General features: G+C 42.5%; 2 protein-coding genes across 8 annotated transcripts; one reads left to right on the top strand and one right to left on the bottom strand.

Annotated features, from left to right (window-relative positions):
* Positions 1-8,802: 8,802 nt before the first annotated feature.
* Positions 8,803-16,909, bottom strand: CUNH17orf80 (chromosome unknown C17orf80 homolog). Of its 5 annotated transcripts, none has more exons than XM_044418974.1 (6): positions 16,850-16,893; positions 15,317-15,418; positions 13,134-14,586; positions 10,447-10,554; positions 10,113-10,232; positions 8,803-9,360 (listed from the first exon to the last, which is right to left on the bottom strand). In XM_044418974.1, the coding sequence occupies exons 3-6, from the start codon at positions 14,575-14,577 to the stop codon at positions 9,332-9,334; spliced, it is 1,701 nt and encodes a 566-aa protein (XP_044274909.1). In that variant the 5' UTR covers positions 14,578-14,586; positions 15,317-15,418; positions 16,850-16,893; the 3' UTR covers positions 8,803-9,331. The 5 variants fall into 5 exon arrangements, with proteins under 5 accessions (XP_044274909.1, XP_044274908.1, XP_044274910.1 ...); XM_044418973.1 differs by having other exon boundaries at positions 15,317-15,439; positions 16,850-16,875; XM_044418975.1 differs by lacking the exon at positions 15,317-15,418 and having other exon boundaries at positions 16,850-16,909.
* FAM104A (family with sequence similarity 104 member A) lies at positions 16,425-23,201 on the top strand. Of its 3 annotated transcripts, none has more exons than XM_044418978.1 (4): positions 16,425-16,601; positions 19,894-19,990; positions 20,180-20,221; positions 22,334-23,201. In XM_044418978.1, the coding sequence occupies exons 1-4, from the start codon at positions 16,564-16,566 to the stop codon at positions 22,577-22,579; spliced, it is 423 nt and encodes a 140-aa protein (XP_044274913.1). In that variant the 5' UTR covers positions 16,425-16,563; the 3' UTR covers positions 22,580-23,201. The 3 variants fall into 3 exon arrangements, with proteins under 3 accessions (XP_044274913.1, XP_044274912.1, XP_044274914.1); XM_044418977.1 differs by lacking the exon at positions 16,425-16,601 and adding an exon at positions 17,232-17,392; XM_044418979.1 differs by lacking the exons at positions 16,425-16,601; positions 20,180-20,221 and adding an exon at positions 17,237-17,392.
* Positions 23,202-23,317: the final 116 nt, after the last annotated feature.

Raw genomic sequence — 23,317 nt, forward strand, 5'->3', positions numbered from 1 at the left:
AGTGGACAACAGATGGTGTTCCTATTTGGGATAAATGAATACTGCTTTGCATCAATGGAGCCAACCTACTGGAAGGCAATAGATGTGCTCTCTGGTTTTCAGACTCAGTTAATTGTGCTCTACTTGTCACTGTGATGTCAAGGGATGGTGGGGGAAGCTAAGCTCCCGACCATCACACACACAAACTGGGGAATATAAGTAGGCAGCAGAGGACAAAGGGTTTTTTCACCTGTTCTTTCAAGGAGTGGGGGGTTTATCTGCATATTCCTCTATTACTCATGTGAAAGCCAGGACAAAGAATGTCACATGGTCATAAATGTGCAGAAATCTTTCTGTAGGAGCGCCAACAAAGAATGCCAACAACAAAGGAAGGCAGTTTCCACGATTCATCTCACAATAGCATTTCACTGTAAAACCATGTAGGAAAGGCTGTGTAGGAAATGTTACTTGGATCAATACCAGGCGTTGCCTTTGCCATGATGTTGGCCCATGTACCACCTATGTCCCTCCCTCCCAAGCAGTCCCTGGAAAAAATGCTTTCTTGGACGATAGTCCCTTTTTAAAGGAAACTGGGGGCGGGGGGGGGTTATACTGTTGCAAAGTGGGCCAAACCTGCTCTCTACCTTAGCTGAATTCCTACACAGGTGTCTTCAGTAGCAAAATACCATCCCCAGGCAGATGCAGAGAGCAGAGGTCTGCCATAACTCTAGGGGTCCTGGCAATATGAAGGCCCTCCAGGGGTGTTCTCAAGTGACATAGCCTCACCCCCTCCATGCACATCAAAACGTATGCCAAAATAAAAGTGCATTCAAGAGTTAAATATTGAAATAAAACCAGTTCCCTCCACTTTTGCAGACCATCTTACTTGGTTCAGAATATGGGCTTCCACCTTCTCTTGTTCAAGAACTTAGATGAGAAGCTGCATAATTTTTTTCAGGGCAAAAATTCCTAAAGAAGATTTTGAACTTAACACAAAATGCTTTGGGAGGAAAGCAGAGCTTTGTGGTTTGTTTTTGTGATTAACAGTATGTGGACAGTGACTGTAACACTCACCTTGCAAACACAAGTCCCTTCTCTACATTTTTCTGAGAAGCTCAACTCCCAGCATAAGAGTGGCCTCAGGCAGGAGGTCACATCTAATACCCCTTGGGAACATGACGTGCTGTTGGAACTGTGGTTCTGTCTGGAAGCAGCTGAAATGTACCAGAAACTGCCTGTGCCATCAGTCCAGAATTAGCCTGGAAGCACAAAGCGTGTCAGTAGAACCCCTTCAATAAAATACGTCATGGCTGCCAAAGCAGCAAAGCAAAAGCTAGGACTCCTATCACAGCTCCTTTACTGCTCTGTTTCTCTACTTGCCACATCCCAAGTGTTTCGGCCCTTCCATGAAGCATCCATCTCTAGTTTTGCACAGGAGAGAAGACACAAACACTCATCTCTAGTTTTGCAGTGGAAAGGCTAATTAGCACAACTGAACATCTTCAGTGAACAATGACCATACTGGGACTGGGGCATTTGGTTTTGGATGAGAAGTCTAAAGAGCGATACGAAGAACTTTTCCAGGCAACTATGTTGTCCCAAGGACATCAATAGCCTCCTGATACTTGGAAATGTGGGCCATGGATGACACTAGGAAGTAAGAGGGGATTGTTGGCAAGGAGACTCATCACCATAAAGCACAAGAGCAGTAATCTTGATCTTCCTAGACACCTGTCATCTCCAGTCTCTGCACTGGCAGCACCAACTTACTGTAGGTTGACAGAGCAGAAAGCTTGCTGAGCAGGCAAGTCATTGGAGCACCGCTCTAAATAATGATGATGATAAAAAAATGGGAATGCTGCTTCAGACCCCAGCAGGGGGATAGATGACATCCCATGCTGAATGCTCAGTCATGAATGTAAAGTAAATGCTGTTCAGAAAAAATGCAGATGCCTGGCCCACTTTTCAGGAGTGCAGAGAGGAGTTCTACTTTGCAAGCGAACCAAGAGATCTCTTGCCACACATTGGGTGACTGTGCTCTCGAACCCCAGAAAACTCCAGGCACAATCCAGCCAAATTTAAGAATTTGTTGAAGTCCCAATGATTTAAAAGGGAGCACTGAACACATTTTAACACCTCTCCTGTTGAAATAAGTGGGTGTTAGAATGGGCTGACTTTGAACAAGCTGTTTGCTCTTCCTTGTGAATAAATACACCCTAATTTAGCTCAGCTGTGTAATTTTGGATAACTTGAATTTTACAATTGTTTACTGGGCTGCAAGGGGACAGAACAGTTGCAGGTCTCTCAGTGTGTGTATGTCTAGATGCAGAGGAAAGTGATGGACAGTTCTCTGATAGATGTTCCACAAATACATAATCATTTTCTCACCCATCAGCAGCCCCAGCCCGCACCTTTAGAAACAGAAACCAACCCTTTACATCTATGAAAGCAAGGTATCTTGCTGGTGCCCAGAGGGAAGAGTAGAATGTTAAATGCAGGATCTGTGTCTGCATGAAGGACCAGCACCAAGGGTAGGCATCACTGGGAACCTGCGGGGTGGACCCTCTCTCAGTGGACCCCTGCTGAGGCCCCTGCACTGGTGATTCTGCTTCGCCATTACAGCCTGCCTGTCCACCTGATTCTTGTTTTGGTCTGGGCAGCAAATGATGAATACTGTCTACTCTCTGCCTGCCTGCCTGCCAAACTCATGATGCTGATGAAAGACAGTGAGGAGTAATGGCAGCTGGGGGGCAATGATGGTGAGAAGATGAACTCAGTGAGGGAGGGTGGCATTGAGTGTGTTTTGCTCCATGGCACTCAAAAACCTGGAGCTGGCACTATATTTTGTAAATCACATCAGATCCTATACTACCCAGTTCAGTAGAGTTAGAGCAGTGCAGCTCTCTGTATCCTCTGCCTTTCTGGTACTATAGAGTTGAGATACCCTGAAATAGCAGGGAGTAGCTAAATATTCTAGGAGTCAAAAGTGTGGTCACTTTAGATGCCTACCACCCTTACCAGGCAGTAAGCTGTCTTGCAGGTATTGAGTTGAATTCGAACTTGGACATACAGTACTTGCAACAAACCCTCTGAAGTAAATGGGGAGGCTAACTTAAGTTCCAGTTATTTCAATGGATGTACTCCTAAGCATGAGCAAGACTGAATCTAATGGATTCCCTCTGCACTTTTCCATGCCTGCTACAGCTGACAGTCAGAAAGAGGCAGATTTAAGTCCCTCTGCAATTTAAGCATAGAAAATGGGCATCGATTGTGAGGTTCTGCTCCAAAGTCACCGGGAGGCAGCACTGTGTTGCTACATTAGACAGATGCCAGGATAGCTTGGAATTCTGTCTCCGTTGTAATAAAGAAACTGTACTGGGTTTTGCAAAGTTGCTGTGGTTGACTAAGGATTTTCCTTTAAAAGAGTGAGCATGTCTGAATCCCACTACTTGTTGATGGATCCAGCAGAAAGGCTCCTGTCTCTTGTGTCTTTTGCAAGGATCGGAGCCTCCAAACTGGAAGCAGACATATCCTTACAGCCTGAGGTACCACCCAATCTTCATTCTAGGCATAAGAGCTGAATGCAATGAATAGGAACCGAATAACACAGAATCAGGGAGTAGGAAATGGTGAGAAGTACAACTGTCCAGAACGGTTTCTATGGTAGCGAGAAGCAAATGAGTGGGATGTGAACTTGTTCAGTTTCTCTGAACACAGGCTCACCGCTCGTTTCATACCCAGCTTGTTTGCTGCCCTTTTATGTTCTAATGAGAAAAATGATCAAAATAAACAAACACAAAAGTTGCAAAAACCCCTCAAATTTGTGCATATTTCTGCCATAAACTAAAGCCATGCTCTTGCACAAATTTGGAAAGCTGCACAAATTAAACAGAAAAAGTCACACAAATGAAACATGAGCACTTGTTCAGTAATTTGCAAACATTTTCAGTGGATATGGTCTCACACTTGAGTTTGCAGACAGGGCAGGCTTATATATTTGCAAGCAGAAATTAAATTCCCATATACCCTTAACCAGTGTGAGAATTACCCTGACACCAGCCCTTGTCAATAGCATTTTTAAACTGGGAGCCTGACATTCAGGCACAATCACTAGCTTTTATTGTCCATTTAGTCAGTGACCTATTTTTTAAATGACTATTGAATCCGAGTGAAAAGTGGAAGAGGAACATCGCTTGCTGCCTTTGTGGAAAACTGCACTTTGGAGTCATCTCACAGATCAATCCCCGGGCTAATGTTTTTGAAGAGGATGCTCTGCCAAAGAAAATGCCCTCTTTGTTAAGGCAGTCATCTTCAACCTGGTGCCCTCCATTTCTTTGTGCTATGTTTCCCAGCATTCCTGTGCATTGGTCATACCAGCTGTGGCTAATGAGAGTCAACTTCCAAAACATCTGGCGACACCAAGTTGGGGAGGATTCTGTAGGGCTATGAAGCCCCACTTTATGACATTAACCCTTTCCTCGATGTATCCTATGCCAATGGCATCAATGCCACGCAAAACAACAAAAACCAGTTACTTGGCACGAGGTATTTTAAAACACCTGTTTTAAAGGGTTAACATTTGCTTTTACCAAAATCTGGAAGAGTTTTAATAACCTATTTCAAGAGGAGGAGAACCTGTTAGGAATATTACTACTTTGTGTAGTTTGCTCTTTGACAAAATTAGTATATGCAGTACATTTAATCAAGGTGGCTCTTTCAAGAAATGGATTAAGCTTTATAAAGCTTCCATCATGTAGCAAGAAAAAAGCTGGAAGAGGATTAAGAGTACCACCTAGATAAATTTAATGGGGACTTCTTATGATTGAAATTCCTAAGCATGCAGAGGCTCATCTTTTAGTTAAACTAAACTAGCTAAACACATTCATAAGGAGTTGCTTTTTGTAACTAGAAACTTCCTCAGAAGCCATTGGTATTTCAATTCAGTCTGGACAATAAAAGGGGCAGGGGAGTTCTTTGAAATGGAGTGGGAATCGTGATTCTCAATATATGCCTACCTTTCATTATTACTTTTTAAATGATCTATATAGACCTTGTTGCAGAGATAATCTTTCGCACTAATTGCAGGACGCCAGGGAAAGTTGAAGGCAGGAGAAGAAAAGGAAGACTAAGTAAGAGATGGTCTGACTCCATAAAGGAGGCCACAGCTTGCATTTAGGACAGCTAAGCAGGGATGTCATTAATAGGGCATTTTGGAGGCTTTCATGCACAGGGTTCCCATAACTTGGAGGTGACTGGATGGCACAGAACAGCCACCAACAGTGCAGGATATGCTCTCAAACATTCAGCAGGAAAATAACAATAGAAACACCTCTCTTCTTCAGTTAAAAACAGTCTCCTAATTTAACACCCTTCATCATCCAAAGTTTTATATTAGGGACACTATAAAGAACCTGGTGTCTGTGGTGTGTATTGCCTAACAAAGGAGGCAAAGATGACAGATGACCCCAAATTAGATGGGACAGAAAAAGCCCTCCAGATTGTGAAGTACTCACAAAGAATCTCCAAGTTTTGGGACTGGGCAACAGAATGGCAGGTAAGAAGGGAACTGTAGTTGTACAAGACCAGTCACCACTGTGGGCTGGAAAGAAAGAAAACAGGCCCAGGCTAGTTCTCTTGAAGAACCACATGCGGTAACATCACTGCCACCACCCCTGCTTCTCCCTAGCAGTAGCCCACAACTTGGGCAGAATTCTAAAAAGCTGAGTGAAAAGCAAATTGGAAGCAAAGTTGTAGAGGAGAAGGAAGAATATAAGAATCCTTGTGCAGCTAAATCTTTTCTTTAGTCTTAATATATTTTCTGATATTTATAAGGCAAGCCAGATATCAAAGGAGACAGTCACATCCTGCTGGACTTCTTTCCCTCCACCTCTACCTACATAGGGCTTTTGACACATATCAGAGCAGCCCATATTGAACAGGAGAAAGCACCAGGCTGGAATCCCACCGAACTGAGCAAGTGGAGCCAAGTAAGAATGATCAGGCCAGGTTGTGCAGAAAGTGATGCATATGGCAAGAGCCTGCGGGGCAGAGGATGCCATTGCGTTTCTGTATGCTCTGTGCAAAGAGGTGCTTTGCATATTTTTCAAGGTGTGCTGTGCCAGTGGGGACAAGGCTGCCCAGCGACTTTGGCCCCAAACATTGTCCCTCAGTGCCAGCATTTTACTTTCAGCCTGAGGATCTAAGATCCATAGATGCCCCTAGGGGAGAAAGAAGCCATTGAGGAAGGAGGCAGGCTATGCCTGTCTCGAACAAGCCAAGATGATACAATATAGAAATAAGACTGCTCTGAATTTCTGACAGCTTCCAAATGTAATTTTTTCAAAGGATATAAACTTTATAAATAATCCAAAGCAGGTGGACCCTGCAAAGGATGCTGCCCTTTGCCAATTCACTAGCTAGTGGGAAACTGGATTCTTCCTGACAGAAAAGGGGCAAGGGACTGGGGAAGCGAGTCTTCCCATGTTGGAGGTATACTGAAAACAAGGAAAAGCTCAGAATAGTGGAAGCCAGAGATGTGAAAAAGTCCTGATTCAAAGAAGGGTCTGTCCATGGTGAAGCGCAGGGTCACAAGACTGGTAGCCGGGTTGGGAGGGATGACATGGAGAGACTGAGGGAACAGGGACTTTTCAGCCTGGAGGAAACTCCAAGGGGATCTTTTAGTGACTTTATGTGAGGGGATGATTAAGACCCCCTAGGATATGGAATGGGCTTCTAAGGGAGGTGGTTGAGGCCCCATCAGTGAGGGTGTTCAAGAAGGGACAACCACAAGTTGGAGCAGCTGGAGCTGAGGGTCAGACTAGATGGCCCAGGAGACCCCTTCTGACTCATGTTCTTCCTGTTTCTATGAAGGTTTACGGTTTTCTCCTGAAAGGGGAACTTTATTCTGACCTTTCTGTTTTCAAAAAGGTAGGCTTAGCAGAAACATCTGGGAATCCCCAGATGTCTCAGGTACAACAAGCAGCCACAGGCCATTATTGGGAAACATGGAGGAGATCCTTGGAGGCCCTTCCCTTTCCCAGCCAGGAATGTTCTGCCAATAAATTCTGCTGGAGCCACGATGAACAAGAGAACCATAGATTATACCTACGATAGCCACATGTCCTTTCACGTCCTCCATACTGGCACTTGATGCCATCTGCAGGCCATTGCATTAAGTGCAGGCATATTTCTTGAATTCTTGGGCACCGCAATGGGACATAGAGAACTTAAGCTTATTGTTACGGGAAATTCTTAGCAAAGCTGAAGTGAAGTAAGACATGGGAACTTGGCAGTTCAAAGCAAGCAGTGAGTGAATTTAAACTGGCTGATCCTACTCTCCTGACGATCTCAGTTCTAGCTAGGCTAGACCAAGGCCTAGTATTTGCAGTTCTATAGATGCATATAGTAAGAAATTCTCTAGTCATCGCCCACATGGCTTCAATGAAAGGCACTTGGCCATGACACAGAAAATCCACAGCTAAGGAGAGCAGGGAAATACCTTGAATGCTGCTGCTCCTGGCTTAGCCTAGCCAGCATGGACAGGGCTTTGGATAGCTTGGAGGTTTGAAAATTGCAACTCTTGGAAAGATTAGAGCCACCCACCCTGCCAGTACAGGACTTCATCTAGTTCAGTCTTAATTTAATCCTCTGATTACAAGTTATAATATTCTTTAATTGCTGTTTTACTATTGTTTATTTCACATTTAGGAATTTCTAGAAATTGAAAAGTAGGATATGAATGTTTAACTGGAAAAAGACAAGCAGCTGGAGAGCCTTAAGCCAGAGCCAATCATTTGGATGGCAACATCCAGCTTCAGTTACTAATCTCAGGAGAAAAGAGGGATAGCAATGAACCACAGACTTGGCACAAGACCATTAAGAGGAGCTGAGGGAGGAGCATCTGCCTGGCTTTCCAGCAAAAGCTGAATAGACATCCAAGCTTTAAAAAATTTAATTGGTTGCAATCCTCTGAAAAAGATTTTGTCTTGCCATGTGTATCATGCTTTTCAGTTTTGATATTATTTATCCCCAGTAAACAAATTATTTCCCTTATTCTCAGCAGTCTTGGGTAACCCCTTGGCGAAAACAGAATATGAATTCAAGCTTAATTTTAATATTGAGTTCATTGGAGCACTCTGATACTATTACTGAAATGCCACATTACCTCTATTTCAGCCATATGGCTAGCTCAGGAACACTGGGAGTTGTAAAGGGGTTTTTTTCTTTCCACCCATGCAATAGTATTATACCCTTATGAGGCTATTAACCTTTTGTTTCTAACAAAGCATAACTGGTAGTATTACCATAAAATAAAACAAAAGCATGTCAAAATAGGTAGGGAAATCTTTGGAGTTTTGTTGCAGGGGTATGAGTTAGTTTCACAGGAATGTATAAGATGTGGTAATAATACAGCTCCTGCTACTCACTGAGTGCTAGGAGTAAATTGCATGTGGTAAAGGCCATGCAATTAGCTATAAGTGTGTGGTTTCCTTTCACAGCTATTGAATTCTAACAGGGGGAAAAAATCCCACCGTTACCTGAGGAGGAGAAAGCCAGCTCTGATTTAAATCAGTTCCCCTGTTGTCCATACCAGGTCCTACCCAAAGGGCATTTGAACCAGTTAATGGGATAGACAACTTCCCCCAGAGGTAGAACAGCACATTATTAGCATTATGCCTGCTCAGCTTTACTAACTTTAAAGGCCATTACTGTATTGTTATTGACTGCTTTGGGAAATCTCTTCCCTGTGCACTAGTTGAATCCATTCTATCTATTTACTTTGTGTGAACAGGCTCTTAAGAAATAATGGAAGGCAATCCACCCTTGAAAGAGAAATTGGTGAATTTTAATTCTGCACATGTGAAGCATTTCCACAAGGTTAATACAGCTACATATTATTTATTTTATTTATTAAAACATTTTTATGCCGCCCCATTCGCCGAAGCCTCGGGGCGGCTTACAACAAAAAACTAAAATAACAACCTGAACTGATTGCATATATTTAAAATGACAAGAATGAATCTGGTTGTCTTTAATAGCAGAAAACAGTTATTAAAACTCACGTGGCACCAAATCAGTGCCACATCTGTCGGCTTCTGTCAGAAAGCCACATGTTTCTACATGTGGCAATAGTTCATCTATCTGTATCATGACCCACAACTTTCTTTCAAGGGGTGCCATAAAATAAACAGAAATAGTTATACATTTGTGACTCCAGGTGACAAAAAGAAGTATTTCAGTGGCTCCAACAGCAGTTCTCAACATGTCCAGTTCCTATTAGAACAGATCTGTGGCGAGATGCATGATCAATCTGCACGCGTGTTCCTTCCAGGTACATACTCCTTTGTCATCTTCAGTGGTATTTTCGCCAGCGACTGTGTTCTTCCATAAAGAAGGCAGGTGCCAGGGTGCAAAACAAAGTTAACACTATAATAATGGTGTGTATTGCTGGAGCAGTGGCATATATACCTTAATTAGGCTTACTCTCCCTCTCAAATGACTATCAGCACCTGAAGTGGCAATCTTATGCTGATGTCCCTCGGTGTAAGCCCCAAGGATAATACCTGGACTGACTTTCAAGTAAGCTTTCATACTTGAAAATCCATACAGTGTGAGAGTACCAGAAGAGTAGCTGCGTATTTCCTTACTAAATTCTACAAAAGCTAACTCTGTACTTCTTCATAGCATATTCTCGATACACCGAAAAGAACTGATTGATGTAAGTTAGAAATCAGTCACTGAAGTCGAGGGACCTTGTGCAGTGCACTGGGGCCTACCTCTTGCCAGCCAAGGCGTGGAGAACACTCCTCACCCACACACCTCCACCCCTTTCCCAAAGTGACTCTCTGATACAATGACTAGGGAGGGAACAGCTTTTTGTGTCTTCAAAGGGCACAAATTGTCATGAGTTCTTTTGCTTTGGAGTGAAAGTGAACCTGCAACTTCTGAGAACATTTTAAGGTTATGCATTTGGAGAGTTGCCTTCTTGAGCATCAGGGGGAAAAAAATCCCATGCACCAGACACCAGACACACCTTCTTCTGACAGCAAATTCAAGGAAAAGGGCCCTTGCCTATTGCTCCAAAAAGATACTCCCTGGAAGAAAAGTAATACATGCCAGAGAAGAGGACTTACTTATGTGTTTGTAGCTCCAGGTGTAGCTCAGGACACAGTAGCCCAGCAGCAGCAGCATTGAGATTCCAGCCACACCACCTTTCTTCACATTGATGTACTTGTTGTAATATCTATTCCAGGCTGTTCAAGGAAAAAAGGAGAACAAAAGGGAGCAGCCTGATTATTCACCTCAAAAGCTTTAATTGTCCAGCTCACACCTTTCCTTTTTCATGCATCATAAGGAGTGATGCACAGCCAGCCTCAACCCCCATGCCAGTCTATGGCTGCTAACTCCCCACACCCCCACATAGACCTTAAGGCAGGATTGAAAGATACACAAATGATTTCGTCTCACCTCTGTATGTTGCTCCAAGCACCCCCTGTGGAGACAAGTTACAAGTGGCTAGCCAAGCAGGCATGTCTTGGAGTTTTACATCTATCAAGCGCCTTTCTGCCAGGGGAGCTAGGAAACAGAATAGTCAGATGTTTGATTCCAAAGCAGTAAGTTTGCAGTGCTGTGCCAACACATGTTTTTTTCCTCCGAGAGTAAGTCCCAAGAAAAGCTGATGCAGTTTGTGTTGAGGGAGCCACTGAGCAATCTGTGGGACAATTTCTTCCTCTCATCTCACTTCTTTGTGGTGTTCTGCAATGTGCATTGTGGCTGAACAGACACGGTGGGGAACATCAGATGTGCTCCTCATGGAAGGCTGTAACAGAGCTGCTGAAGGAGAGGAACTCTGCTTCAAAACATCGGAACTTCCTCCCCATAATTGATCGAGTCATGAATAAACAGCAGATGCAGCTAATTGTACAATTTCAGTTCAGCAGATTTGATTGCTGGAGAAGGGCAGTGCCTTCCCAGTCAATGATCTACTCATTAGTAAGTACCCAGGGATGCTGCTTCATACAGGAGGCAGGCTACTTATCACAAATAGAAATGCTGCTACTCTTTGCAGTGCAACTCCAGAGCAGACTGGCAGGTAAGGTGGGAGGGAAAGAACAACTGTTTGTGATTTTTCTGGAACATGATGGGTGGTGTGAACTTACACTAAAAAGAACCAACTTTACCAGTTCATTTGGACAAATGCAAGATTCTCTGATACTAAGTTCAAGAAGCTTAGACTAATATGTGTGTGCAATCAATATATCTGTCCTAATGATTTCCAGAGGTGTAGCCATTTTAGTGTTCTGTAGCCGAAACCACCACAGGTGCTATATTTCCAGACACAAGAACTGTCATCCTGTCTATGGATCCATCTTTTAATTATTATATACCAGGACTAGGTGACCTGCAGCTGTCTGAATTTTTTGGCCTACAGCTCCCATCATCCCTCATTATTAGCTTCACTTACTAGAGCTTGTGAGAGTTGCAAGTCAGAACTCCTGGGCAGCCACAAATTCAGAAGCAGAAGCACACAATGGAACAGAAGACAGGGGTTCCCTCAAATGCATTGTCTTTGTTGCAGGTCCCTTGCATTAGTCAAACAAGAGACACCCTCACAACTAAAGTGCCATTGTCCAAGGAATCCCTTGCTCCACACCACCATCTGTGTGGTCTTCTTTAGACATCTCAAATTACTTTTTAGCACCTTTGATAGCGTATCTTTCAGGCAGCATGACTGCATCCCCAAAGCAGTCTGAGAATACGCATGCAAAGAGACTGGGAGACAAGGGGGGTGACAGCTTCCAAGACAGCTTGTCCACACTAATGATAACTGGGTCAATAACCATTTGATTTTCCAGGGGAATCCCAAGAATAAGTGGTCTATGGGTGGAGCTAGGAATGTCAACAAACTAGGGGTCCTGGGGCTCTCTGGGAGAAGTCATGATATACTAGCCTGGAGATGGGTGATGGAAATCTTCATTTTGACACAGGCTTGAGAGGAGTAAGATAAGGCTCCCTTGCCTGCAAGGTGGCCCCAGCATCAATCCCAAGCCTCCCCCCATGCCTGTAATTCATTGCAGAAAAAACACATATAGCTGCAAGTTACATTTTAAAGGATTCAGTCCTATGCATTGGACAGAAAAGTCCTACATCTTCTGGCATCGTGAGCTGGACTAGGACTCCTTTCTGTTTGAACTTGCATAGGATTGCTACCTAAATAATGTACAGTTTGACTGCTGGGAGCTGTCAGTTCTCATGTTCCTCCTTATTAATGGGTAGGGTTATTCCTCAATCTAATTGTGTCTGTGAGGATGGTACCTTCACTCTGGTATATGCGTAAGCACTGCTGTTTCCAGGGGGATCACCAAGCAGCCGCAAAGAAAAGAAAACAAGGGCATAGTTGACTCTCTTAATTAAATGGCTATTTGAAGAGTCATGAGTGAGGATATCTTGTTCCCTGAAGCAATTAATTAGTTGAGAACAGATGTGAACACATTTTAGATTAAGGAAAAAGGAGCAGCATCCCCAACAGCACATCCATCTTTCCAGTAGAAAACTGTTCCCACTGTGCCTTAGTCAGACTTTTCCTGTCCACGTGTGCAAAACAATTGTGTTATCACTCTGCTCATTCTTTCCTTCTGCAGCAAGGAGACAGAAGCAGCAGTGGGAAAATGCAGGAGCATTACTGGATGACAAGGTCACCTGAAATACCAACCCCCTGAAAAATTCCACAAATGGGGCATGGCTCACCTAGGAGCACCCTCATACACATCTTTGATATGGAATCAGAGGCAGAAAGGGAGTTGGAAAGCAGGGAGGGAGTTGGTGGCTTGTATGGGATCGTGGGAAGTTGGCGAATTGGTAGAATTGGGGATTATGAAAGGAACTCTTGAGGAATAGAAGCAGCTATGTTCCATGGCCTTAGCATCTGAGCGTTTTAATATGTAGCTTTTGTGAAGTAAGCCCTGCCTTGGTAGAAATACCTCAGCACAAATACTCTAGGAAACAAAAGTGTACATTATGCACACACACTTATTCTCCATACTGCATAAAACAACCATGCAAGACTTAATCAGTGCTTCAGCCAACCACCCCACTGGGTAGCAGCTTGCAATGCTCTGTCTCCTAGATCAGGAATTAAAAGCTTTCCATCTTACCTTGATGGCTATCACAAGGTAGACAGGGAACTGGGCCTTCCGAGATTCGTGTATTCCACTGAGGTTGCTTCTTTGAAAATAAGCCCAGATAGTAGTAATTGGGATACAGTTCTGCAAACCACTCCAGTCCCAAAGCACGTGATTGTTTGCTGCTGTCCAGGGGTGTAAACCAATGGGGAAAAGTCGTATCTGACACCAGGGGTGTAAGTTGCCTCAAGGACACCCCTGAATTTTTACCTTCTAACATCATGGCAGTTCCAGAATGTAAATCCTTTTCCAGACTAGTTAAGCAGTTGCTAAGTGTTCCATTGTCTTCACTTTCTCTGAGAGCCTCTCTCCATGAGGGGCAAGTATTTGAGCTGGACCTGGTATGAACAGGAGGTTCTCTGGGGGAGATCTCTCCTTTGAAAAATGAAGGGTGTTCATCCATTTTGCTGTTTGCCCCTTCAGCCAGCTGAACAGGGACACTGGAGACCTTTCTGCAGCTGTCATTAGATGTGTGTGCCTGAATAGCAGTCTCACCATTTCTGATCTTTCCACACCAAACATTCTGTGCAAGCTCAATATCTAACATGCTCTTTGCATCTGCCTTAACAATAACCAGTTGCTGCCCACTGTCCAAGGCCATTTCTTCCTCTCCCAGTGCAGATTTCACTGGCAAGTGTTTTGTCTTGTGGTTGCCAGTGGTAGTTTCACTTAAGGGGATATTTTGAGCAAAGGATTCATACCTGTTCCTCAATGCTTTTACATGATGGTTCTCAATCACTAGTTCCTTTTTGTCAGTAACTCCCTCAGGAACAGACTGAAGATGGTCAGTGGAAGAATCCAGCATGCTAGACACATTCTGCCGTGCAGATGCCTCCTTACTTTGCCTTTGTTTGGTGGAGGGTTTCATTGCCTGACTAGGAGATTCTGAAGTGGATTTTCCAGATGCTAGTTTCTCTTCTTCAGACGTGGCTTTACTTCTACTTTTCTGCATTGTGGGTGAATTCTTTGCAACATTCATTTCTGAAAACACCTTATCAGGCTGTGCTTGAACCATTTCTAAGGCTCTTTGTCTGCCACCTTCTGTTTTGTGTGTTTTTTCAGTGTGGCACTTAGTTTGCTTTTGTACATCTTTACCTAAATATGGATTGCTGTTTGTTGCAGTTCCAGTTATTTCCAGCACCTCTAAGAAATTTGGTTTTTTTCTTACCCTTTTGCTTGCCAGTTCAAGTTTGCTCTTATTTTGTTTGGAGGCAGTTTCTGTGCTTTGGATCTGTCCCCCTTTCTCTCCAGCATTCAGCAATTTAGATGTAGCAGAACCACAGACCTTTACAGGAGACTGCACTTCCTTTGAGTGTGTATTTACTGCCATCTTACAGTGAGGAAGATGGGACTTGAGCCGCTTAAATGACTTTTTACAGTAGGGACAGGTTTCTATTCCTGGAGAACTGCCAGCCATCTTTTTAATCTGAAAACAAACCAGGACACCATCAATGGATAAACCTTTTGTACAAACAGAGCTAGTCTTCATGAAGGATGGAAATGAATGTAGGCTCAACACTAACTGAAAGCTGTACACATTTCACAATAAAGATAAGTGACAGAGAACCACTGTCCCATCTTTTTCTTGTTGGTGTTAATCCTCTCATTTATATGCACATAAACACACATTGTTTCAATACAATTAAACGTGAAAAACACACACCAATGAAAACAATTCTTAGGTTATTTACAGTTTGATCTATAACACTTAAAAGCCAGAGAATATGGATTTCAACCATTAGTACTTTAGAGCTAAAATAGGACTGCCCATTTTTAATAGACTGAAGTTCCCTGCTTTTGCATGACTGTGAGAAATTTACCAGCCTTTCCTGACATGCAGATAACATGTGACAGGGAAACATAATTTTCTGTTACATGTGCAGATCCTGCCTTTGGATAAAGGCAGCAACATACTAGGTTGAAATTAGTGGTTAGTTCTAGTGGGAAGGAACTACTACTTTCGCTTATAAAGAAAAGCTACTTGTTAGCCAAAACTGAAACAAACGGGAAGTTTTGATCATTTGCCAAAGGAAAAAAGAATCGGGCAAAGAAAAATGCTTAGCAATGTTATATATTCCCTGAAAAGACTCCTGCCTTCCCGAGAAAATCAATACAGCGCAGCTCGTAAAAACCCCATCCATTCCGTTTTGCCCTACCTTGACCGATTAAGTTCTAGCGCTGCAATATCAAAAATCGGTGATGATCCGTATCAATTCTACTCGTTGCGGCATCGCTCGTCCCAGCTTGTTGCTCCCACCCTTTGTTAAAAATAAATGGAACTGAAAGAGGAGTTAAAGAAAGCTCTTGTTGAAAGTGCAAGCCATAAGGCGGGCTTCGGATCACATGACCCCCTAACTATACGCGGAGTATCGCGGTAATGAAACGATTCTTTAAAAATCTGGGGGCGGGGAGTGTTTATATAAAATCAGATGCCTATTTGTGGCCTGAACTTGATAGCAAACTTTTCTACTCCGCAACGGATTGGACTAAAATTTTCTATTCTTAAAGAAAAATAAATGGGACGTCATCAAGATGCGCAGAATCCCTAGCAGGGTTTGATTGCTCTGTCTTTCTGGCTTTCTTTGGAAGTCAGAGCTGTCTCTTGTTAGCGTGTTAGATGAGAAAATAAATCTAGACTGAGTGCTATGACGTGACAGCTGCGGGACCACTTCAACTCATCTCGGCCAGAAAAGCAGCAGCAAAGATAGCAGTTCATGGATAACTGTTACATAGTCGTAATACAAGTGTTTTGTGGTAATAAAAATAATTCCCACAAATACTTTCTGCTTATGAAATTAACTGTTCGATATTACTGTTGCAAATGGGATGAGACTGAAAGTATGCCCAGTGTGGATGGGAGCGTAACGACAACTCTGCAGTGTCCAGTATGTACTTATCGCCGCATTTCGGGCAAGGAGCAGAAGGCCAGAAACTGAGTGACACATACTAGCCGTGTGTTAGAGTTCGCTGTTAATACCACATATGCCAAATAGAAGCGGGGTTATTATAGGCATCCTCGTCGTATCTGGATCTCCTATTTTTTTCAGATGGAAGCGGAAGCTAAAAGATAGTAGCTTTACAACGATCCTTAATAAAGCTTTATTCAACTCTTTATATTACGAATCCAATCTCTATTCAGTCGTTACCGACAATATCAAAAGACACGGACCTCCAGAGCACTCTCAGGACTATGCACGCGCGCGGGGAGATGTGTGTATGCACGCTGTCAAGATGCAGCGATGGCAAAGCTATAACAGGGCAGATCTTTGAAGTAAAACCATTTCGTTAACAGCGTCTGTGCGTCTCGACTCTAAAAATCAACTCAGAGGTACACTACAAAGCAATCGATCGGGGTGCAGTAACGATACCGCCTGCTCTATTCCAAAATACAGGGTTCCAGCGAATGCAGACATGTTCACAATTGCAAAAAATGGAAACACGGTGAGTTTATATATAGGGAGAAGGTGCTGGGGGGGGGGGCGAACATTACAGTGCAAACCTGGAGGTGTCTACTCAGAAATAAGTCTTATTGAATTCAAAGGGACGTTCAGGCCATTGCTTGAAAAAGCAATTGATTTAGAGCCAGACACGTAGTCCAAGCCAGTGCGTGTTGACGCGGACGACCGACTGAATTCTATGGGTTTTAATCTCAATCAAATACAGGATTTGTGCAGTCCTAAAATGCTTACCCATGCGTTCAATGTGGCTTACTCCCACATAAGTGCATACAGAATTGCAGCCGTACAGACCAGCCCATGTTTACTTAGAAGTAAATCGCATGGAATGTGGCAGTATTTATACACATGCTAGATTCTTAATCTGATTAAGAGTTTATTGCAATGACGTAGGAAATTGAGGGAACTGAAACATTTGACCTTCGCACATGCGCAAAACAAGTGATCGCGTTTGACGAAAGCGCCTGTGTCTCACACTATGCAGTCACATTACACGCATGCGTACTGGAGGGACCGCCTCGCTATCGGCAACCAATGCAAGTGCGAGTCACTAGAGTCTCCGGGGGGGGTCACTGTGTCGCCAATGCGCTTGCGCAAGAGGCGTACACACCGGAAGCGGTGGTGGAGGAAGGAGGAGGCTGGACGGGGCGGATTGTTTAGGAGTATAATAGCAGGGCCTGCTGGCCTTGCTGCTTCTGGCCTGACAGAACCGGAGCGGCCTGGCCAGGTCATGAGTTGCCGGGGGGCTCTGCCAAGCGAGAGGGGAGCGAGACAGAGGTGGGCACGGAAGCAAAAGGGACTGCGGTGGCTGGACGGTGGCGGCGGGGGATGCTTGGAACGGAACGGGGCTCGGGGCGGCGGCGGTCTGGCGGGAGGCTGGCAGAGGGCTTTGCCGACTGGGCTTGGGGCTGAGATTGGGCGGAGGGCCGTGGGAGTTTTGGTGCGCCAGCGGCCACACGAAATCCGATTGTTCATTTTTGCTATTATTGTGAGTGGTGGTGGTAATATCTGCGACGTTGCATTTTATTTTGGTAAAAACTTACAATAGTGTCTGCAGCGTTACTAGGCCTGGTGCTTTACAAAGGACTTCGGTTCAGGGCCCGTATAAAGAGCCCTCTATCTCAAAGCAGCATCACCGCAGGTCATAGACAGGAGTTTTTCAGGGCAGATTATATGCACATCCCCTATTTCCATGCTCCCTATTTCTGCCGTTCCCAACCTCACTTTTGAAACTTAAGTATTTATATCGTGCCTTAGAATATTCAGAACGTCTGTTGCTTTTTACATGGTTATGCCATGTTTTTTTTTTAAAGTAGCTCTGCTGTATGTGGATCTTCCCCATTCTTTTCACAATCCTGTGAGATAGATGAAGCTGAGAGATAGTGACTACTCCAGGGTTGCCCTCTACACTCTGAATGGAGATTTGAACCTGGACCTTCCCTTAACAATACCTACTTCCTTTCTACTCTCAGTGACCCTTTGCAATCCTACAAATATGGCCAAGTAGGATCACCATTTAACAAATGAGGGGGCTGAAGTTGATTGTTCAAGTCATCCCAGCAAATTCATGGTAGAATTGGGATTTGTAATGGGAACCTAACTCACACCTATGTAGCACAGTCCTAATCACATTTAGCCATTGTGGGGAACCAACTTGAATACTGGTACCAGTATCTGTTTACACACCTGTCCTGTTTATGTATCACCTGTTAATGCATTTGTTATGTGGTGTTCTTTCTTTTGTTCTTCAAAGGTTCTTCCATTCTTTTTCTGCCACCATGTAGTTTCTGTGCCTCACTATCCCTGTAGATGCCAGTAATGATTTGATTCTAAAGTTGATTGAGGTCTTTCTCAGACCAGCACTGGAGAATATTTAAGGAAACCCAGTGTGACTAAAATCAAACCAAAACAAAACAAACCCTTCAGTCTAGTCACTGTACAGGTGATGAGATAATATCTAAAGGGAAAAATAAAAGTTGATAAGCTTTCCTTCACTTAGCAAGTTGGTTCCATGCAATGCTACCTCTTCATTTCATGAGATGGTAATACCACTAATACATGGAGAAATAATACCCAAAATGAAACATGCATGCAGAATTTATTTTTCATATATTTCTGCCCAGGCTCTTGGGGGGCTTTTAAACTGTTTGTTCAAATCTATTTCAAAGGGCTTTAAATAATCATTTTTCCATAGACTGTAACTGTTCTGTGGAATCTTGCCAAATAATATATGAACTTGGTCAAGTTGAGCCTGTTGGGCAAAATGAAGGTGTCTGTACAGAGCCTATGCTCATTCTGTAACAACATACTTTATACTGATAATTTTAATTTTGTATTTGTAAATCAATTTATTTTTTGTATTGTTATATTTAATGGTAATTTATTATGTACTATTGTATTTCAATGTATTTTATCATGTTGTAAGCCGCCCCGAGGTTTCGGCAAGGGGCGGCATAGAAATGTTATAATAATAATAATAATAATAATAACAACAACATTTGATTATTCCTGGTAAGTGTTCTGCTTGCTTTGTGCTCAAACTAACATTTTTACAACTTTCCTTTTATTTTGCTGACATAACTTGCATAAATGAAGTACTGATATTCTGTTGAAAAACCATCAGCCTAAAGCACTGTTTTTTCTTTAATGCAAGTGGATGTCACTCAGAATACTCAGCCTTATTTTTAGAAATGCTTGTTGCTTAGAGAACTCTTGAGTATTCCACTGTGATCCTCAGTCAGCCTGGGAGAGGATCAGAAACTAATTTTAAGAGGTGATTAATCCTTAGAGGAATTTCCTTCTACCATTTCATAGGGAAATAGAAGATGAAGAGTATAAATTAAGTTCTATCATGTAGGTTGAACTACATCTTTTGATACCAATCTGTTCTGAGTTTCAGGTATAACTGTTTATGAATGATGGCCTGCTGAAGAAAAGTATAAACATTGCATATAAAAGTATAAGCTAAAGAATTTAATAGTAATATTTGCAGTCTGTTGACAGTATCAGATACTGCTGCTGAAACTCTGCTAGTTTCAGTGTGGCAGTGGGCCTCACTGGAGTGCAAAAGGAACTAGCACTTCTGGAATGAGACATTTTCAAGCTTTGCTAAAGCTCTGTGTTTTCCAGTGCTTGGGTAATCACTGGCTTCTAGGAAAGCTAGTAGTGAGTTCCACTGCAGCATAGGATACTTGCCTTGTGAATTAAAACTGCAATATTTCATTCATTCATACAAAAACCAAGCTAACTCTATACTGCTCTTCCATTGTTTGCCTCAGGAAAAGGAGACGAAATGGTGCAGAGGAGGATGGGCCCATCTCCCAAACAAAACGCAGTAGCAGAAATGCTGTTTTTCAGGACTCTTGGGATACAGAGGTAAGAATCCACTGTTTAAAATATTGTGCTTTGGGAATATCTGCCCAATCAATACATGGGAGTAGTTAAATAAAACGTGTAAGATACAAATGTGAAAGAAAGTTAAATAGTATAATTTCATTCTGTTAATATCAATCCCCCTTATCTTAAAGTGTCTTTTTAAATGAAATTATTCATTTTAATTATTAGAATGGAGATGTTCCTGTCTTTGAAGCTGAGTATTTACATAAGGTATTTGAATGTGAATTGTATGTTCGTTAATTTACATTTGTCCTGTGTTATAGCTCAGGGGTGATTTGAAGAATCTCATGGATCTTTCTTCAATGATTCTTACTCAAGTGCAGTACCAGGAACAGAAATAACAATTATTAAGGCAGTGTTTCTTGCCTTTGTTTTCCTTGGTGTCACATATGCTTCATCAGAGTCCACTGAGGACCTCCAAGGTGTGGCATTGGTGTAGAGTAGCAGGAATGCTCACGAAGGCAGAGCAGTTTTGTGTGTGCATGGAAAAGTACCTTGGGTAGTTAATACAGATTTCCAGATTGTGTTAAGGTATGATCCCATGCAGGTTGCACAGGAAAAAGGCACACAAGTCCAAGCATGTCCAGCCAGGTTTCCAGGGACATGCTGACGGTTGTAACCATTTTCCTTGTCTAAATGTGCATAAGACTACACTGTTAATCATATTTGCCAGTGCAGCTGGTAACACCTCCTTTATGTTCAGTTACCTTCATGTGCGGATTAGTTCAGTTCAGCTTTAAAAATTTCCTAGTTGATGCTTTCAAAGCTTCTTGGGATCCAACACTGGACTAGCATGCACTAAGGCTATTGTCCCATACCCACTTACTTTGGAGTGTACCACACTAAATTCAGTGGGACTGACTTCTGAGAAAACACATACAAGATTGCCCTGTGATTTAGGAATTTCTGAAACTTTGCTTCTGAGTCCACTTGCCTGCTTCTCTAGAATCCCACCTGGTCAGTGTTGGATATCAATATTCATATGTATACTGCTGCTGCTAGTACTTGAAATATGTCTTATGTTGTCAAGTAGATTGGCCATGGAGATATCATTTCTTAGCCTGTTAGCAGCTTTGTGTAATCTAGAAACATTTGAGATGCCTTTAGAGAGATGTACATAATCTGTGATGCACTGTACAGGAGCACATAATTCTCTAGATCAAGAATAGACCATTTCTGGCATTCCAGATGTTAAACTGCAGCTACCCATAGGCCTATCAATTTCCAGTGGTGATGAGTGATGGGAGTTATAATTCAGCAATATTTGGAGGTCCACAAGTCGCTCACTCTTGCTATGGGTGAACTTTGAAGCTCCTGATTTCCATCAACTTTATCTCTGTGGTTCAGATATTTTAACAAATAATAAGATTGGCAACTTTAGTCTAGAATATTGTTGTGAATTAAAACATAAAATACTTAATATTCCAGAATGCCTGGTTACAGGATACTCTTTAACATGAAAAACTAAAGAAGGCAGTTTATTACTGTGAAATGATATATGGCATATGCTAAGAAGACAATCAGAACTGTGTTTTGATCCAGTCCACTTTATGCATCTTGGTGAAAGACTCTTACCAAGGAGGATATGGTTTATATACATTGTGTCATACAGCTTGGCTTTTGTGTATAGTGATATAAACATGTACAGTACTTGGGAGCCTTGAGGCTATGCTGTAATTTTTCTGCATTTCAACTGGTAGTGCAGAATGCGTTGGAACAAAAATTCAAGCAGATGGACAGAGCTTCAAATGACTGCTGGGAGGACCCATAGCTCAGTGGTAGAGAAAAAGTGTGAGAAAATATTCCAACTCAGTAAAATAGTGCTTTCATATTGCTAGAATTGCAGAGGTAATGGAGTGACGTTTGCAGTATGTGACAGTGTTAAAAAAAAATGGCTCAAAAGACAGCTGTAAATCCAAACAACATTTGCAATGTTTGATTCCCAGCATGGGAGTTTCTGTCACTTTGAGAGACTTTTCTTCATCAAGGGCAATTAAATTTTTAAAAGCTTCCACGTGATACTCTGCTTCTCAGTATTAATTTTTTTGAAAGAATTTAATTGCCCTTGATGAAGAGTAGTCTCCTGCAGTGCACTGGGAATACCACTATATTGGGAATTAAACACTGCAGCTATCTGCTGTGATTTTGTATGTGAGCAAGAAACCTTTTTTTGGGGGGGAGGGGTGCACTCTGAAAAATATAGCAGGCAAATGTTCAATTTAGGGTCAAGAGAGCAACTCAGAAAAATGTTTCTCTGCAAGATGCAGATAATATTGGGTTAAAACCAAAATGACGTGCATTTCTATTGCTCTTTTGTTCCAGTCTTCCAGCAGTGAGAGCGGCAGTACTAGCAGTTGCAGTTGCAGCAGCAGCAGCATAAGCAGTCCTGACAGAGCTAGTGGGCCAGAAACCAGCCTACACCAGATGCCAGGATCGAGTCCTGTGACACCTCCTCAGTCTTTCCATGAGCAGTCTGCACTATGCCAAGGTCCTTACTTCCACATCAACCAGATCTTGAAGGAGGCACACTTCCATAGCTTACAGAGCAGGGGCCGTCCTGCAACATGATGAGCCCAGCAGTTCCCTGCCTTCTGTGAAGGGGGACAGCACTGTGTGATGAGATATTTCAACTTAAAAGTTTGTTAAAATTGCACAAAATGCCTGTTGATTTTTCAGTCTCTATTTGGAATAACAGGTTAACAGGCAATTGTTTACTTGTGGTTTGCTGCACTATTGCAATGCAAAAGGGGCTTTGGAGCAATTTTTATAGGATTCTTTTGGGTTGGGTGGAGATCTTTGACATGTCATACTGGGTCTAAGAATCCACCTCTGTATTATAGGAGTGCATAATGAGTCCAGTCTGACATCTTAATCTGTTCATTAGTTACTGATGCTTTATGTAAAATCCTTTCAAACATTTGTGTTCAGTTTTATAAGTCTTTTTTAATTTCAATAAATAGTGAATATGTTTTTATGGTAAATCTTTGGAAAGTTGAATATCCATATGTCATTATGGCTATGAAAATGCTGGTATCATTCTATAGAGTAGGCCATGCTTTATTGAACTCAGAACACAAGTGCAAATGGCTTGTTTTCTTACTGTACTGAAACAGGAGCTGTTCCCTTGATTGTGTACTGAACTGGATTGGCTTTCTGCTTATCTGAATACATTTGACTATTTAAAGTTTAAGTTTTTATTAATAACTAGCTTCAAGTTGCCTGAAATGCAGGTCCAGTATCTCTGGGTGATGTGGAGATAAGTACCCAAGATGTCCATTTCCTTAAGCTAGACTGAGTTGTGAAACA

This window comes from Varanus komodoensis, unplaced genomic scaffold, assembly GCF_004798865.1.
Source record: "Varanus komodoensis strain SLA01 unplaced genomic scaffold, ASM479886v1 scaffold96, whole genome shotgun sequence".
Classification (NCBI taxonomy): Eukaryota; Metazoa; Chordata; class Lepidosauria; order Squamata; family Varanidae; genus Varanus; species Varanus komodoensis.